General features: G+C 32.6%; 1 protein-coding gene across 1 annotated transcript; it reads right to left on the minus strand.

The window, feature by feature from the left end:
• Window positions 1-689: 689 nt before the first annotated feature.
• Window positions 690-12,247, minus strand: glob1 (globin 1; the record flags this gene model as incomplete). Its single annotated transcript, XM_017616055.1, has 3 exons — window positions 12,010-12,247; window positions 1,638-1,890; window positions 690-854 (listed from the first exon to the last, which is right to left on the minus strand). Coding segments are annotated over exons 2-3 (330 nt in total), but the record flags the coding sequence as incomplete, so codon positions are not given.
• Window positions 12,248-18,214: the final 5,967 nt, after the last annotated feature.

Consider the following 18,214-nt stretch of genomic DNA (forward strand, 5'->3'; position numbering starts at 1 on the left):
CAATTTAATTTTTTGTTGAACAAATCTTTAAATTTTTAGTTGATTAATACATTTTAAAACTTAAAATATTTGTTCTTTATTCAAACTTATACACATGTGCCCACGCAAATATCACCACCACTTTAAAAAATGAGGTAGAATTTTGTAAACTATTAAAAAATGTATTTTATTTTTAAAATATAGGTCACAAGTTACGAAAAACTATTAAAAAAAAATGTGTAACTTTGTACAAATTTTAGAAAAACTCACAAAATTTTCATCAAAAGTACAGTCTTTTTAAATAAATTTTTAGGAAAATTTTGGCTAGGCTATTTAATAGCCAACTTAATTTTAGTCAATTTTGTACAAAGTTAGAAGCTTTCTTCTATATAGCTCTTGTTGAAGTTTAAGCTATATTGAAAAATGAAAATTTATTAATCTACAAAATTTTAACTATGTTTTTTTTATGTGTGGTAAAGTTTGCATGGCTCAATTCACGTGGTACATTCATAGTTTGTATTTTTTTTTACTAAAAAAGTATAAAGGCCTTGGCAATATTTCTAGCTTTTTAAATTCAATTTTTTGTTGCGAAAATCCTTAAACTTTTAGACGGTTAATAAACCTTTAATTTTAGGAATTAAGTAAACTACATTTAAATAGTTTTTTCTTTACACAAACTCTTACATATATTGTAGTTTTGTTTCACTTACAAGGTATGAAGGCTTGGCAATATTGTGACGTTCCACATGTGATTTTGCCAAACCTTCCCATATTTCTTGTATCTTTTCCAGACCACCTTCTGCCTCCAGTTGGCTGATTGACTGATCAAAAGTCTTGATAATACGGCCACAGTGGGCGCGGAAGCGTGCGCTGTTCTAAAAAAGTGAACCGAAAAAATAAGCATTGCAAATTATATTTTTTTTTATAAAAAAACGTCTATATACAAATTGAAAATTTTTATGAAAGCCAAATGCATAAGATAAACTTTCATTTAATTTAAAATTTGTATTTATATTTTATTAAAATCGAAATGAATTAGTAAGCTTCAACGAAAGAAAAATTTAAAGTTTAATAATAAAATAGAAATATATTTATTATTTTTTTTTTTAATAGAAAAAAATTTTATTTTAAATAAACTCAATTTTGCTCTAAAATTTTTGAAAAATATGGATTTCAAATTTAGCATTTTATTTCTTATTTTGTAATATTATGAAATATGTAATTTATGAAAAAACCATTAAATTTATTTAGGATTTTTAATAAGGTTTTAATAAGTTCCAGATTTTTTCTTTGAAATTATTATTTGAAAAATGATTAATTTCAATTATTGGAAAAATTTATGTATATAGATTTATAGCTTTTCTTATCATAGAAAATATATTTCCACCTCCAAAATGTATGTCATTAAAGTTTATTCAAAATATATATTCTCTTTCTCTGTATACTCTCCATTATTCATTTCGGCCCTAATATTTTTTTTTTAAATTTTCAAAATATTGTTTTAAGCAAAAACGTCATAGAAAAGAAAATTGCAATTTCATCAGCAATTTAAGAGAATGCTTTCCCTTTGTTCAAATTCATATTAATCTAATATAAGTTTTCACTTAATTTCCTTTGTGAAACTGGCTAATTGAAATTTTTAAAATTTCTGTACTCACATGTAATTCCGTCACTGGAATGTCGCGGAATGGAAATTTTTCCAAATTGGACGGATATTTTGTGAAGAATCTGATGAGAATCGCTGCGCCGGAATCGGTTGGTGTGGCGACGGGAATGGCCCAGGTCTTCTTGATTTCAACAATATCCTCAGCATTCAGTGCCATTTTTGTTTATAAATTAAGTTGTTGTTCTTTTCGTACTCAAGCCAAAATTATTGGATAACCTAAAGCATTTGCTCCTTTCTAACAGCTTCTGAAATGAAATGATGAGAAAGAAGGTTAATGGCCTTATTCATAAAAAATAAAGCAGGTTTAAAGAGCTTTATAAATTGGCGTTTTCATACATTTTTTAATTTATAAACCTTTTATAAAGCTACCTTATTTTTTATGAATAAGGCCATAATTTTATACTCATGTAACAATTTTTAGTTACTAAAGTTTAAATATCAAATTGAATTATTTTTGGGATAGTACTACACCCAGGGTTCATAACTTTGTTCACACAACGGTTGTTTGTAACAGGCAAAAAGAATCGAGATAGATATAGAAAAATGTATACATAACGGATCATAATGAAAAGAGAAGTCGATTAAGCCATGTCTATCTGTCCGTCCGTTTGTCCGTGTACACGATAACTCGAACAAAAAATTGAGATATTTCAACGAAATTTTGTAAGTAGATTGCCCTTTACCCAGGGTAGGTCGGCATTGAAAATGGGCGAAATCGGATCGTAACCACGCCCACTTCCCATATAACGGTAGTTTTCAGAATTACGAAAACTGCGATATTTTAGTAACTACTGAAGATTATTTACTCAAAATTGATATTTGCAATAACCTTTAGACGAAAAAAAGAATATTATAAATTTTTGGAAAATGGCCGTAGCCACGCCCACTTATTACATGTGTATATCTTGGTAACCGCTCCACCGATAACACCAAACGGCTAAATTTGTTTAAAATCGGACAACAACCACGCCCACATCCAATATAACGGCAATTTAGAGAAATACGAAATCTTCGATAAATCAGTGCCTACAGAAGTTTATTTATTTAAAATTGATGTTTGCAATAACTCTTTAGCAAAAACAGGTTTATGATTAAATTTTGGAAAATAGGCGTGGCACCGCCCACTTATTACCAGGTTTGTATATCTCGGTAACCGTTCGATCAATTTTTGCCAAACTTGGTACGATTATTGTGATTGCCACATAAAAGCACAACGGTGAAAATTATTGAAATCGGACTAAATAACTCCCACTTTTCATATAACCGTAAATTTCAGAAATTCTTGAAATTTCAATATTTTGAAATTTAAGGACGCTAATTTACTCCAAATTGATACTAACAACAATCGCTTCAAAATAAGTAACATAATTGTAGAATTTTGAAAAGTGGGCGTGATACCGCCCACATCTAACTATATAAGTTTATCTCATTAAATATAACTGATCATCAGGGACGGATTTTCAGCATCTAAAAACCTATAAAAAAGGCAAAATAAAATAACGAAATAGGCAGCAAAAGGCACTAGAAATAGCAAAAAAGGCAAAAGCGGGCACTAAAAAAAGGCGGAAACTTAAAAATAACACTGGTTTACAGGAAAAATGTTCTACGAACGCCACTACATATCCAATTCCAATTTAGAATTTTTCGCTGATTCCGAAAATCGAGTTAATTTTTTATTCTATGGATAAGTATTCGATATTTTTTCAGGTGTACATGGCGTTTAAGTAACATTCTTTCCTGCTCATTTTTTATACAAAAATTCGTTGTGCATTTTCATATAACGTTTCTTATTACTTCTTTATTTATCCGTCGATTTTCTTCACACTTGATTTTTTTGTAACAGAATAGGCTTTAACACAGCTTTGAATGTACTAAACGTGCGCTCGACGTGAGTTGATACAAGTGGCGCCCAATTTAAATAAGGAACGTTTTAAACTTTTATATTATCAGGAATAAGGTCTTCCTCCTAACTATAATCACCTTTTAAAGGTACAATAGGCAAAAAAGGTAAATATAAATTGTGATAAAGCTAAATCGTGGATATTTTTAATCGAATATGTACTGTCTCTTTTGCCGAAAAAAGGCAATTTCCATAAAATCCGTTCCCTTCTGATCATGCCATCGATATTGTTAGGAATAGGGATAAAACCTTTCTTCTTACCATCCAACGGTAGTTTTCAGAAAGGTGAAAAACTATATATTTAACACTTGCGCCGGGTATTTAATGTTCGGCTGCACCCGAACTTAGACTTTTGACTTATTTTTAGTTTACTTGTCTAGTCATTAATATTGTTATGCGCATACAAAAGTCTGGTTATAGAGTTGAAAATGAAAATTTCTACGTTCACACGAAAATAGGCAAAAAGTACTATCAGAAAGTTCGACTCGATATACATTAGAGTGGTTTAAAATTTTTTTTTTTTGGTTATTCATAAACGCTACCCCAGATTATTGTTATTTTTTATTTATTATTGTTAGTTTTTATTTTGAAAAAAAAAAGTTTCCTTACACGTCGCGCTGATTGGTTTTTTATAAAAACGCTTATTTTGTTGTCATGTTAAAATACAGTTAAAAATGTGGTTTTTACATAATATAATTCCTCTCGTATTATTGGGAAACATTCCCTTAATTACAAACCTGTCTTGGGCAGTTAGAGAAAATATGCTCTCGAAAAGAGACTAGTAAAATTAAAACTTCTCTGAAGTCAGGTTTTCAAAATTCAAATTGCGGATCCAAATAGCGATCCAAGATTTCATTTATCTTAATATTATTTAATTTTAGTTTTTATTTGTTTATAAAAATATTGTTTATATTTTAACAAAAACCATATAAATCCAAGTTTCAATCTTTGTGGAAAATTTAAAAAGAAATCAATAAACTAACGTTAAAATTTCGAGCTTTTTAATTCGATTTTTTAGAAATATTTTGAGTACGCCCATTAAATTTTAGTGCAAGTTTAAAATAGCTCGGAATTACCATTGATTTTTGGGAGTTTTTTTTTTGGTTCAAGGTGTTGCTCATTTTCACCATATAAAAAACATCGTCGAAAATGCTTCGTATGAATGACTGACATCGTCCAAAAAAAAAAAAAATCCAAAAATCAACGGTAAGTCCCCGTTACTTTAAACTTGCACTTTATTATAGTGAAATTTAATGGGATACAAAACTGCATACCTGCAAAGCAAACGAGAGTATAAAAGCTGTAAAGCCGCTTTCAGATTATGGTTTATTTGCAAAAAAAAAAATGGTCGACAAATTTTTTTTATATAGCGTGCTTATCCTTAAGTTACCGACAATCAAAGTCCTTCAGAATAGTTTAGTGTGCTGCAATATACCTCTAAATATTATGTACTGCAGTATAATCAACATTAAAATGTGTTTTGTAAATAAGCCATTAGTTGTCAATGCCACAGTTTGCACAACAAATCCAGAATAATAACAACACCTGTGCCATTACGGCCATCATTTTTATTCTTTCATTACAAGTATTTTTTTTACTGATAAGAAAGCACTGGAATATCAAAAAAAAAATGCTGCTCTTAATGCTGCCAAGATGAGCAAGCTGCTGCTAGTTGACGGTTAGATGCTTCGTACATAAGTCGCTACAGTGTTCATAAATGGCATGCGAAGTAGAACTCGGTCACAAGCGGCATGCATTTCACCGCGAGCAACTGACTAACTGACGCCATTCGATTCGTTGGTTAGTTACTTGTTGTGGCGAACAGCAGGTGGTTGAGAGTAGCAATCAACTTGTTGAGGGCCACTCCGAAGGATACAGAGAATATACATATGTACATAGTTAATAATCGACACTATGAGTGGCGGCGAGTAGAATCGGAAATAGGGAGATTGATGTTGGCATTTAGCTGTTTGATTGTAAAATGAGTAAATATGTACACATCTAAATAAATATTTGTATAGAAATAAATATTTGCGAATGTTACGTATACGACAGGTAGTACGATTAAGTGCTTGTCACTGACGGTGTAATAAAGTGGCATGGAAAAGAAATGCCTAGTTTGGATATTTGTAAAATTGAGTGATTTCAGCGAAGTTAATTGATAGTGTCGCTGTATTATAAAAGCTAGATGATAAGAAGGCGACAGAATTCACTTAGTTGAAATAGTGAAAATAGTAATATTTATAGTAATAATTTATTTGATAAGATACATTAAATATCGCAATGTGGGTATCGAATTAAAGCGATTTACGAAAGTTTACTTCCGAATATATTTTATTCATTTATATTTATAAAATAAAGGAAAAATTACAATGCAGGTATCAAACTAAAGAGGTTTTAGAAATTTTTAGTATTGAAAATATTTTCGAAACGGGTTGCCACATATTTGAAAATTTTAATTCAGTTAAAACGATAAGATAAGCTAAATATTACAATAAAGGTATCAAGCGGAAGTATTTGATATATCTTTGATTTAGATCACCGCGTGCTTCGAAGCACCTTTTTGTTTTATTATCCCCCCTCACAATATGTAAAACTATTAGCTAATACTGTAGCATTTGCAAAGTTGGCAGATTTTTTAAATTACAAAACAAATTGGATGTTCGATTTCTATACATACTTTGAATTTTTCTAAAAGTCTTATTTGAAAGTTGCAAATTAGAACGTAAATTTATTTTTACTTTTTCTGAGTTTTCCACACAGTTTAGAGATTTTAGTTTGATGTTTTTTGTTATATTAGGAACAATATTTTTATAAAAAATTTGCGAAAAAGGATTGAAATCAAAAACTTTACATACATTGCGAAAAATTCTGTGCCAATACTTTTGTCCGGCGTTGTATGTGCTAGGTAACTAACAACTACATTTATAAAATATATATAATGCTTCACAAATCGAAAATTTTATTGAAAATCTCACTTCATAAAGCTCCTTGAATCTATTTTATTTTTTATGGATGAGACCATAACAGATTTGGGAGGGAGTAAAACCACAAAAATACATTTAAGGCGCAGCGAAGCATACCGAATATTTGCTAGTTTTAGCAATAAATACGTATTTTCAATCAACAAAAAAACCAAAAAAAAAACTGACACAAAATTTTACAAACATATACCCTCAGTAATTTATAAAAAAGTTTTTGTCCTGCAAAAACAAATTCATATATCGACGTAAATATTTTTCCTTGATTTTTTTTTGCAATATTCAAAATCAATTTCATGGTATTTTTTTTCCTGAATTTTTATAAATATATAGCTCATTCTATAACAAAAACCATGTAAATCGAAATTTAAAACTTTGGAGAAAATTGAGGAAAATTTAGCAAATTTTGTATTAAAATTTCAAACTTTTTAATCGGAATCTTTACAAAAAATACGAGTATGCGGTTTTATAGCTCATTCAAATTTAGTCACCATCAGCAAAAAAATAATGAAAAATCCACGAAATTTTTTAGCACTTCAAGCATCGGTTATCAAAACCGCGTTGCACGACCAATGTTACAAATAATACTCTTTTGCTCTTGAAATGAGGATATTTGTGATAAAACTTTGAAAATTTTGATTGGCCATTAAAACACTGGTTTTCAGCGATCCCGAAATTCGAATCGACTAATCCCGGGATATCCAGGAGTTAAAAAAGACCGGTGTCCATACTTAGTACAATATAAAAACTTACACATTTTTGACTTAATGCACTTTTAAAAAAGTGTGTCATATGTACGGACACAGACATACATCCTGTCAGCAACCAACATTGATGCTTTTAAACGTCACCATCCTACCCATCTCATTAAAACTGGCTTTTACGGTTAACTTCATATCCTTGCCTTGTGTCAGTTAATTCCATATAAACACAAAACCCATACAACAGAGACGCATACATATATACATATATGTAAATACATATATTTCTTTGCATGCATATGTGCATACATACTTACGTACATATGAGTATTTGTCCACGATTGTGCGTCTGTATGAAATCAAGCAGAATGAAAATGCATTCTGGTGCTTTGAATTAAATTATTCACACCAATTTGCTTCGTGGCCTGGAATGAATTGCATTTGAGGATGAAGAAATCACAGCTACAAGGATACTTTCTGCAGCAAAAATATGTATACTAATTTCAAATTGATATAATGCTAGCCAATTTGCATGCTGTGCTTTCCTTATTTTGTCACTTCCCGATTTAATTGCAAATTCGTCACTTTTGCTATTGTTTTGAAAAGAAAAATTATAGACCTCTCTGTTGTTAGACTTATTAAATTTTTGAGAGTTTTCAACGGGTGGAATTAAAAAAAAACACAATTTTCCTAAAAGTTTTTTTCTCCTTTTTGCCTTTTGCCTATTTTACTATTTCTCTTTGGTTTTAAGTGGGTCGTAGGACACCCAGATTTGTCCGATAATCGTATACGATCCTGTACGGTTCCACCTATGCTTGGCCTTTGGGTGATAAACTTCCTTTGATCTCCCTAAGCGAGGCCTCCATGTCCACCGGGTGCGACACATTCAGTGCTAGTTCGTTCGCTGCCTCGTTTCCGTTAATGTCCCTATGTCCGGGACCCATATCAGAGTAATTTTATATCGATCAAAAATATGGGCTAGCTCTCTCCTACAGTCATCAACTAGTTTAGATCTAACAGAAAAGATGTTCACATGCGCTCTTGCGGGTCCTTTCTCTTTTATGTACCTTACTTCCTCCTTAATTGCAAACGCAGGAATAACTTTAGCGTATATTGCTCAATGAAAACCCCTGCACAAATCCCACATTCCATTAACCCGTTGGTAAAGACAGTTAAGCCCTGCAAAAACTGAACCTTCCATTGAGTCTAGTCACTGCAGCTTGGGAATTTCGTGCGGGGTTTGTGGTAAACCCAGGTCTTCGTCCGGAAATAGTCAGTGGGCAGCGCTTTAACTTCAGGTGGTAATGCGTCTAGGATGCGTCTGATGGTGCTGTTAGCCACTTAGTTTTCTATAAAGATTTCTTTCTGTTATAAATTAAGAAGAACGTTCTAAACATCCTTCGGGCTGGATCTCAATGCAACTGTTAAGCCAGCTGTTTCTGACCTCTGAATTCCACTGTTGACCTACGTAATCCTTAGTAGGGGGTCCCGAGGACCTCGGTCAAAGTCTATCAGTAATGAGTCGTTGGAGGCTCAACTGGTAGAAGTGTACGACTTTCGAAAGTCTTCAAACTGGTACCTCGGAGAACAGATGCCCCCGGAGTTTGTTCGTCGGCGAGACGAGCAAGTCTAGTGACACAAGCAAGGCATGCAAGACGGGCAAGACAGGCACTGGAAAGACAAGCACGACTAGAAAAATGATGGAAAATGAAGGAACATGTTGAAAAACGGTGGAAAATGTGGTGTGCAAGTTGAGCAACTCGAGCCGTTGCGAAAGTTGAGCGAGTGGAGTCCCCTCTCCTGGTTAGAGGAGGGTGCTCAGGCGAGCAAGATGGTGCACACTTCAATGCATGTTGAAATGGAGATGAATGTGGAGTGAAGTAGTCGTGTAAGTCGTGGTGCGTGAGTCAAGCCAGCTCGCCGGCGAGCATTGCCCCGGTCTGTTCATGGGTACGGCCCCTTCGGGGAGTATCGTGGTGTCTATTGCTTTCCACCTAAATGCGGGTAGAACCAGCAATGGTTCAATGTGGAATTGTATTGCAATGGTAAATGTGTCCACCACACACTGCCATTGGGTACTGAAGTGCTTGCATTTTAGGACACTGAGCAAGGCACAAATTTATCCGGTGTGCGTAAGCGCCCCGTGGCGTTTATTCATTATGGAGAAGTAACGATAAATCTTAAACATGGCTGTAGCTCTGGAACTGGATGTGTTCAGCAAAGAGCTCCACTTATGCACAGCTCCGCATTCCTTTGTTTCCTCTGAAATAGCTTCAGTGATTTTGTCTTACTAAGAGTAGGCCACCATACTAGGGCTTCGTAGAGCAGAATCGGGCTAACAATGGCAGTATAGAGTTCCTTTCCTTATCTTTGGTAATAAGCCCCACGATACACCGATCTACTTTTTACATGTGAAGTGGGCTGTAGCGGCTTTTCTGATGCGTTATATTCTGTTGTTATTCCAGAGCAGTTTGCTGTTAAGAATTATTCCAAGTAACTTGGCAGCGACATCTATAAGATCACAAAAAGTTTGATGAAATTCTCCCTGTGTGATATCCGACAACCCCATATCCATCCGTATCCATCCGCAGTAGCAGTTGGTTCACTTTCACTACCCATAGGATCGCAGAGAGAACACCCCACTGTAGAGTGTCCTTCCTGTCAGACCTGCGAGTCGTCTGTCCCCACAATTCCGAGCTCACCACCCAACAGTCTGGCAACTCTCATCCAAAACGCTAACTAATTGATCAAGTTCCAACCGTCTTGCTGGTGTGCTAAGTGTCTCAGAAGGTAGACTTTGGCACAAAAAAAAATTGTCTTCGAGACAAGTTCATCGATGTATCATACTTTATCGACTATAAATGCCGAAGATGTTACAAAAAATTTAAAAAGACGACCCTTACGTGTAGCAAAAAAATGTGTTTCCTTTTTTTATCTGGTACAATCTAAATGTATGTGTGTATTGACGCATATCGCCACCAGCACCCGGAATATACATTTTTTTTATCATTTATTTATTTTTGATTCGTTGTTAACTTTTTTTCGTAATATCGCTTCTAAGTTAAGCGCGCTGTGAGCAAAAAATGCACTTAGCTTGATGTGCAACTTTACTCTTGAGTATCACAACTAATATACTTTTGAAAAAACGCACATGTGTACTATTTAAAATTTTTATAGGTATCTATGTACATTAGGGCGGAGTAACCTAATTTCGAAAAAAGTATGTAGCATATACTAATTCTACGTTCGAATCTAAGTAAAAATGGTGAATAAACTATAAACCAAAAATGACGTTTGACTGTCATAATTAAAAAAAAAAATCAGTGTATTATAATTTTTTCTAAACGAAATTAATTTTTCACTTACAAAATTTTGCGTTTTCTTCATAGTTAAGAAACTTCTTTATTTCGTACAATTTTTTTTTTTTTGGTGTTAAGCTTAGAATCCAGCTCTCAAGAAATATCCCAATAAATACTTATTTTACGTTATTTCTGTTGCGTGAAGGAGCACTTTGCTTATGCTGTAAATTTTCTTAAAGAAATAAAAATCTTTCTTCATAGCTGCAAACTGATTTAAGAAATTTTGATAGAAGTAAATTCCTTTCCATTTATTGTGCGTCATTTTATATGAATTTTTCGTTTCTCTGGCGAACTGGAAATATAAATTTCACTTCAGTTTTTGTATATAGTTTGTTCGCCATTTTTACTTAGAATTAATCGTAGAATTTGAATTTGCTATACGCTTTCTTTTGCTCCGAACAAATTATTCCGCCCTAATGTATATACTTATCTACATATGTATGAATATATGAAAGCATTTTGCTTACAAACATATCTATGTTTGACTGCATTTGTCATATGCCCATTTAAAAAGTTTTTTTCTCACTCATTGTCTTTGTTGTAGCTACAAGCGCATTGCTACTGAATTTACATACGAATGCTATATTCATACATACACATGTACATGCATGCATTCATATGCATACATACATATATGTTATGTATAAGCATGTCCACCCGCTGTGAAATGGAGAGGAAATCGCAAACAAAAACAAGCATTGCAATTGAAAACAACGCCACGGCTCTTCAACATTACCGACACCGCCACCACATTCATCAGTGCGCCACCCCCACCGCAAGGCGCAAGGCACAAGGACACACTTTGCAGAGATCTATAAAATTTAAGTTGTAGCGTCTGGCGTCGCATATTGTATGTATATACATACATACATATGTGTGTATGTGGTATTCCCGCAGCGTTCACTTTTACTGACTTTTCACTTTCCATTTCGAGGACAAGGAATTTTGCTAGATTTCCCTGTTAGTTGTTGTTTTCAAGCGCAACAAAAATCAGCTGTTTCGCCTTAAAGCGTGCTTTAGCTGGATTTACGCGCTTTAAAATTAAATTTTCTTCCAATTTAATTTTCTGGTATCCATATGCTATGTTTTATTTTAGGTTTTTTGTTTTTGTTTTTTTTTTTTTTTTGCTAAAAAAGCAATAGCAGTCGCTCTTCCGCTGTTTTATACATCAACCGTCACATTGACAAGCCCCTTTCATTTAGTTGTTTTTATTTATTTTTTGCTCAACCCTTCCGAATACACACACATTTTTATTCATTTAATTGGTTGCTTTCTGCTTTATTAGCTCTCTTTTTCGCTTCACTACTTTTCGTATGTACTAGTATGTAAATATGTATATTCACACACTTTTTTATTATGCCACTCATTTGCTTTAATTTGTGCTTATTTTTTGTTATTCTTCCGCTTTATCAATTGCTTTTACCTTCAATAATGCCGCGTGCTGTGACCAAATCTCTCTACAAATATTTTGCTGTATTTTTAATGTTTTTCACCTATTTCCCTTTTACTCTAATCCTTTTAAAGTTGTTCCTTTTTTGACTCTACTATTTATTAAGAAATAGTATTTAGTTTCCTTTTTTCGCTAACGCTTTGTTTTTCAACATGTAGCCTATGGAGCACTGTGTACCGACCACCGTCTTTTATTTGTTTCGTCCGCGCTCGTATCCATATAAATTAGCACTGATTGCGCTGTAATCAATTTTGGTTTGGAAAATTTTGCTTTTTCTCATGAAAGAGAGAGCGAGAAAAAGCGCACTGATACTTGTCGCTCTCAGTAAAGCTTTGGCACCTGTGATAACTTTCTTATCTACTTATCTGACAGCAAGGGTTGCCAAATAGCAAACAAATTAAATGCTTGCGAATGACCATGAGTTGTGGAAAGTACAATACATAATTTTATAATTTTTAGTATATTAAAATATTTCTACGTACTTCTAGGTTTGGTTAGGTTAGGCTTGAATGGTGGCGGAAGAACTTTTACGCCAAAGTAGTACGTAAATGGGCTTTATCAACATATCTCCCGTCCTCTCAAAACTCTATAGAGCTTCGCTCTTGCTGGGTTACATCCCCAGCAGATGGTCTGAGGTTAAGGTCGTGTTTCTACCCAAAATGGGTAAACCGGAACGAGTACCGTCATCTTACCGACCAATTAGCATCAGTTCCTTTATCCTAAAAGGGTACGAAGAAAATACTGGATCAGTATATCAGAGAAGTCAGCCTAAGGAAACGGCCTCTGAACAATAACCAGTTTTCCTATCAACCAGGCAGATGCACGGAGACTGCTATTCATAGCCTCTTTTCGAAATTTGAGAAAGCTGTGGGGTCGAAAAATATACCAGGGGCTTTTGATAACACTGGGTAATAGACGGGACACTGCTCCCTTCGCTATCACCTCAGTGAAATTAAGAGGGCTGTGAGTTATCATGCCAACAAAAGTATAACAATCTTTGTAGTCTTATCCCAAAACCCGCACTCTTACAGGGCAATTCTGGCTAAAAAAGTAAAAAGCCTTTCGTAATACAAATGAAAGACAGATGTCGAGATAGTTCGAAGACTTTTCTTATTCTAGCACAAAAGTCTTAGAACAAAAGCCCACTCATTTACCACTGTGGTGAAAAGCTGAAGGAAAGCACTTGTATAATTTTGTCCGCATCATTTCAGCAGTGGCAATGACCGAGTGAGTAATGCAGCGGGATCGAGCCTTCGGGCAGTACTGCAGCCGCTTCAACAGCTACCTGTTCAGACTCGACCCAAATATCCCCAAAGAGTATCCGGAATGTGTATTTGTTTTATTTAATTTATTTTTTGGATCTTATTTCATCTTTTTAAATTTAATTTTTTGTTCTTTTTCAATTTATTTATTTTTTTTTTTATTTTATTTAGCTTTTTTAAGACTGATTGCTAGACGGCGAGTAGCCTAACGATACGACCTACTCGTTAGCAGATCTTTCAATTAGTCTCTCGAAAGACAGTAAAGCGCTTGCAAGATAGTTGGCAGAATTGACAATTGTCTTGCGAAAGACAAGTCGTTCGAATGGACAGAAACACCTCAAATTTGAAAGTATACAACGCGGGTCGCTATGCTGGTAGCAGCAGAAAAAGAGGTAGGCCTTCTTTGCGATCTTACGACGAATTGGAGACTGCTTTGGCTTCACTTGCANTTTGCGATCTTACGACGAATTGGAGACTGCTTTGGCTTCACTTGCATTTCAACTGCTGTACTTTTTTGGACTGCTCCAGAATCGTTTAGGCGGTTGCAGCGCCATTCAAGAAGAAGAAGGAGAAGAAGTCTTATATCTTTGCTGCAGGCATCTAAAATTATTTAAAAATCGGCGATAGTGTTTCTCTACTAAAAAAAAAAAAAATTACGAGCAGGCAACTGAGCTACCAGTTGCTCTGTTGGTTTTTCTTAAATACACATACCTATTCTGACAATTAAAAGGTAGAGCCATAAATATATTCAAATTTTTGTTTTTGCTTTTTTTCTGCGAACGTTCGAAGACAAGTGCAAGCCATATTCGTCGCAGGTAATGTAGTATGTATATGGCAACTGAAATTACGTGATTTGTTTTGTAATCATTCATAAACCTCACACACACCTTTGTGTTAATTGATACCTGCTAAATATTTACTTTAAAAATTAAACAATAAACAAACTCACCCACAAAACGTTGGCAAATTAATAGCCTGCACTAGTCTGCACCTCCTCCTTCCAATGCAATGATGTGTTTTTTTTTTTCAATGCGTACGATTTTTTGCAAAGCTAATACTTACATACCCTACTATATTTCTATGTACTTATTTGTATAAAAGTACATACACAGATACTTAGATGGCAGTGTGTTTATCGTTTATGTAATATGTAGCAAGTGGGTAAATACGCTTTGTGTACACTTCCATGTCAATTCAACTAAGTAAATAAAAAATCATCAAGTGCCACCTGTAGGCAACTGGCTTTATGTAAATAAACCTCTCTGACCTCATACCCACTTCGTGTGGATTTGAAGGCAGACAATGAGAGAAACTAGAGCGAATCATTGCTTTCTCTTGCTGATGAAACTGTTGAGCACTAATTCTCATTCCAGCACATTTTATTTTATTTAGTAGATACTTTTTGCGTAGCTGCAAAGCTTTTACCAAAAGCTTTTTTTCTCAAACGTAATTTCTTCTCCATAGGACTGGAGCGGTTAAATTTGTTATGTGAAAGTAGCGGTACAATTATTGAATGAGGACTAATCGCAATAAATTTACAAACCAGATTTTTGGTCTTTGACATTCTTTAGAACAACAAACTTGAAAGAAAATTGCATGATCTGTGATTGAAACAAGTAATTTTTAGCAAAAAAAAAAACCGACTTAAAAAAAATATATATATATGTCTATATATTTCATGATCCAATGATCGGATCTAAACCAAATTAGTATGGGACCACCTTTGAGACACTACCTTTCCGTTGCAATTATTCAAATCGGTTGACGTGGTGCATATGCGGTAACATACATAAAAAAAAAAAAAAAATATTCCGACGAACTGATAACCTCGTCCTTTTTTGGAAGTCGGTTAAAAATAAGTACAGTGTTGCTCACTTCAAATCTGTACGCACTCAAACCATGCCTGTATGTTCGTACATTTTTGAATGCAGTTAATACATAAACAACACGTGACTAAAAATCGGCTTTTCAGTTGGAGATCGTTCGAAAAAATCACGACCACCTTATAAAAAAGTCAAGACAAGACCAACATCTCCTTGAATTACGAAATACTAATATAAACCAGTTCGTATTTAACAAATTTAAGATCCTAAAATGCGCCAGCTTCATTTAACCCATTCAGGACCAAGGGAAACATATTTCCTCAAAAGTTATTCCACTTATAAATAAGGAGAACGTGTCAGATTTTAGAAGAATTATATTTTTAGAATGTGCGTTAAGCAGAATTTACATGAGGCGGCTGTTAAGCGATTCAACATCGCCTGAACAGTTGAAAACGATTTTGATTTAGAAAATTCAAACACAATTTACACAGGCGATTTTGTTAAAAGCGATGTTGAATCGCGTGGAAAATCGCCTCATGTGAATGTTGCTTTATATTAAAAATTTTAGAGAAAAATGTTTTATATAAAAGTTGGAATGATATTTTTCAAAATTTCAAGGCTTTACAGAAAATAGCTTTATAAGATTTTTTGGGGAAAAAATAATTTTTATGGAAAAACATAGTTTAAGAAAAAACCATTAATTTTTAGAAAAAACCTCGAAGTAAAATAGAATTTACCAAACGTTAGAAAAAAGATTTTTAGATTGAAAATTGTTTTCCAATAAAAAGTATTTATTCCGGAAAATATTATTAAATTCAACAACTTTAATAATTTACACATGGTATTGTTGTTTTTCCATAAAATTTTTCACTAAATTTGTAAATTTGTAAATAAATTTGTTATAAGGCCATAAATAACAAAAAAAGGAAAATATTATTATTTTTTAATATTCCCAAAAATTATATACNAAGGCCATAAATAACAAAAAAAGGAAAATATTATTATTTTTTAATATTCCTAAAAATTATAAATTTTTTTTCCTCAAAACTCCCATTTTTCCTTTTTTGAGAGAAATTAATTTAAGATTTTTTTACGAAATTCCAAAATTGGTATACTTAAAAATAATATTTTAATTTTTATTCCCAAAAGTTATTTTTATTATAAAAAGCAATTTTTGACAAAAAAAATTTTTTTTTGGGGATAAATTAATTTAGAAAAAACTATCTATTGAGAAAATAATGTCTACCAGTTTTATAAAAAAATATACTCTTATATCTGAGAACAAAATATATATAATTGGGCAAAAAATTTTTTCTTTGTAGAAAAAACAATGTTTAAGAAAATGTTTTTTGGAAAAAAATAACCTTTAGAACTCAAATTTTTTTCTAGGAAAAAATTATGAGATGCATGAAATTTTTTAGAATAAAGAACTAAGAACAAACCGTTTCTAGTTGAAATCAAAGCAAATTTTTTTTAGCAAATTATTTTCTACAATGATTTTTTATGTAAGATATCAATTAATCACATTTTACAATTCAAATTATTAGTTTGTAATCACACGCTTATAGTCCTAAGAGGGTTAAAGTAATAAATTGCCAAATTTTTTAGTTATTTTGTAAGGAATAAGTAGATACATATGTTCGAAATATGACACAGTCAACTTCCAGTTTAATAGTTGAGTGATAATTAGGACCCCGTTCCCCCTGCGTCTTCTTAAAATTTAATTTTCAGAATGCCAAAAAAAATTTGTTTACCGATATTTTATTAGGTAATTTTTACTACTAACTGAAGATTTTCTAAAAATCATTTTCAATATCAGAAGTAGGTAATGTCCGATATTTAAATAAAAATGAAAATAAAATTTTTGATACCGTATTTCCTTAATGGAATTATTAATGTTTCGTATAAGGCATTCATCTATATTTTCTGATTATTTGTTATAAACATATTACGCCATTTATGCGCACAAATTTGAGGCAGAGACCGTAATGGCTATGATTTTTATAATAAAAAATCATAATTCAACCGGTAAAATTGGATTTTTTTTCGATATTTATAATTTTTATTTTTTCGATCATATTGTCAAATTTAATTTTTTAGACCATAAAATATTTAAATTGGTCATAGTATAATATATAGAAAAAAATAAAAATTCAAAATAACGAAATATAATGAATATGCTAATAAAAATCAAAAATAGCGTTTTTTTGTTTTGTTTCTGTGCTATATGTATTGAACTACTGAACACAAGCTTGTATTATCAGATCGTGCATGAGAATTAAAAATCGCTCAACGGGCAGCAGAAGCCAAAGGTTATCGTNATAGCGTTTTTTTGTTTTGTTTCTGTGCTATATGTATTGAACTACTGAACTCAAGCTTGTATTATCAGTTCGAGCATGAGAATTAAAAATCGCTCAACGGGCAGCAGAAGCCAAAGGTTATCGTAAAAAAATTCTAAGCTATACAAATAAGACTGTTAACGAAAAGTCACATGCTTTTAATGGCTTAATCCGGTTAAATCTAAAGAATAAATAACGGAATATACATAACTATGTATATATGTATTAAAAAAAAAATAAATTCAATTGTCAGTGACTGAGCCAAAAACCTGTATTATCAACGTTTTAGGTAGCGTTGTTTGCCAAATAAATATTACTTTCGCATATGTCTGTGCTAAATGTTTAATTATAAATACTTAAATTATTATCTTTTTTTGTGTGTGGAAATTAGCTACCCAAATAATAGAAATCTGTTGGTAATTGTAGCAACACAAACACAGCATCAGGCATATGAATTGCGGTTATTTAAAATGATATCATTCCGATTTTAATGCATGTATTGTAGGGTGGTCCTTAAACAATCAACATCATGGCGCGGTTCTTTACTTTGATGAAGACATTCATAAAAATTTAAAAAAAGTTTAGGTGTCGCTACTAGGGTTTGTAAAATGTGATTTTTTATCACAAAAATTCTAAAAAATGTTCAGTTTGACCAACTATAGGTAACTCGACAAATTTATTAGATTTCAACTCAAAATTTCGTCGAATTTTTGCGATATAAAATAATAAGAATTTTTTAATAAAATAATAAAAA

This window comes from Rhagoletis zephyria, unplaced genomic scaffold (assembly GCF_001687245.7).
Source record: "Rhagoletis zephyria isolate East Lansing unplaced genomic scaffold, Rhagoletis_zephyria_1.1 Rzeph_scaffold_01139, whole genome shotgun sequence".
NCBI classification, from domain to species: domain Eukaryota; kingdom Metazoa; phylum Arthropoda; class Insecta; order Diptera; family Tephritidae; genus Rhagoletis; species Rhagoletis zephyria.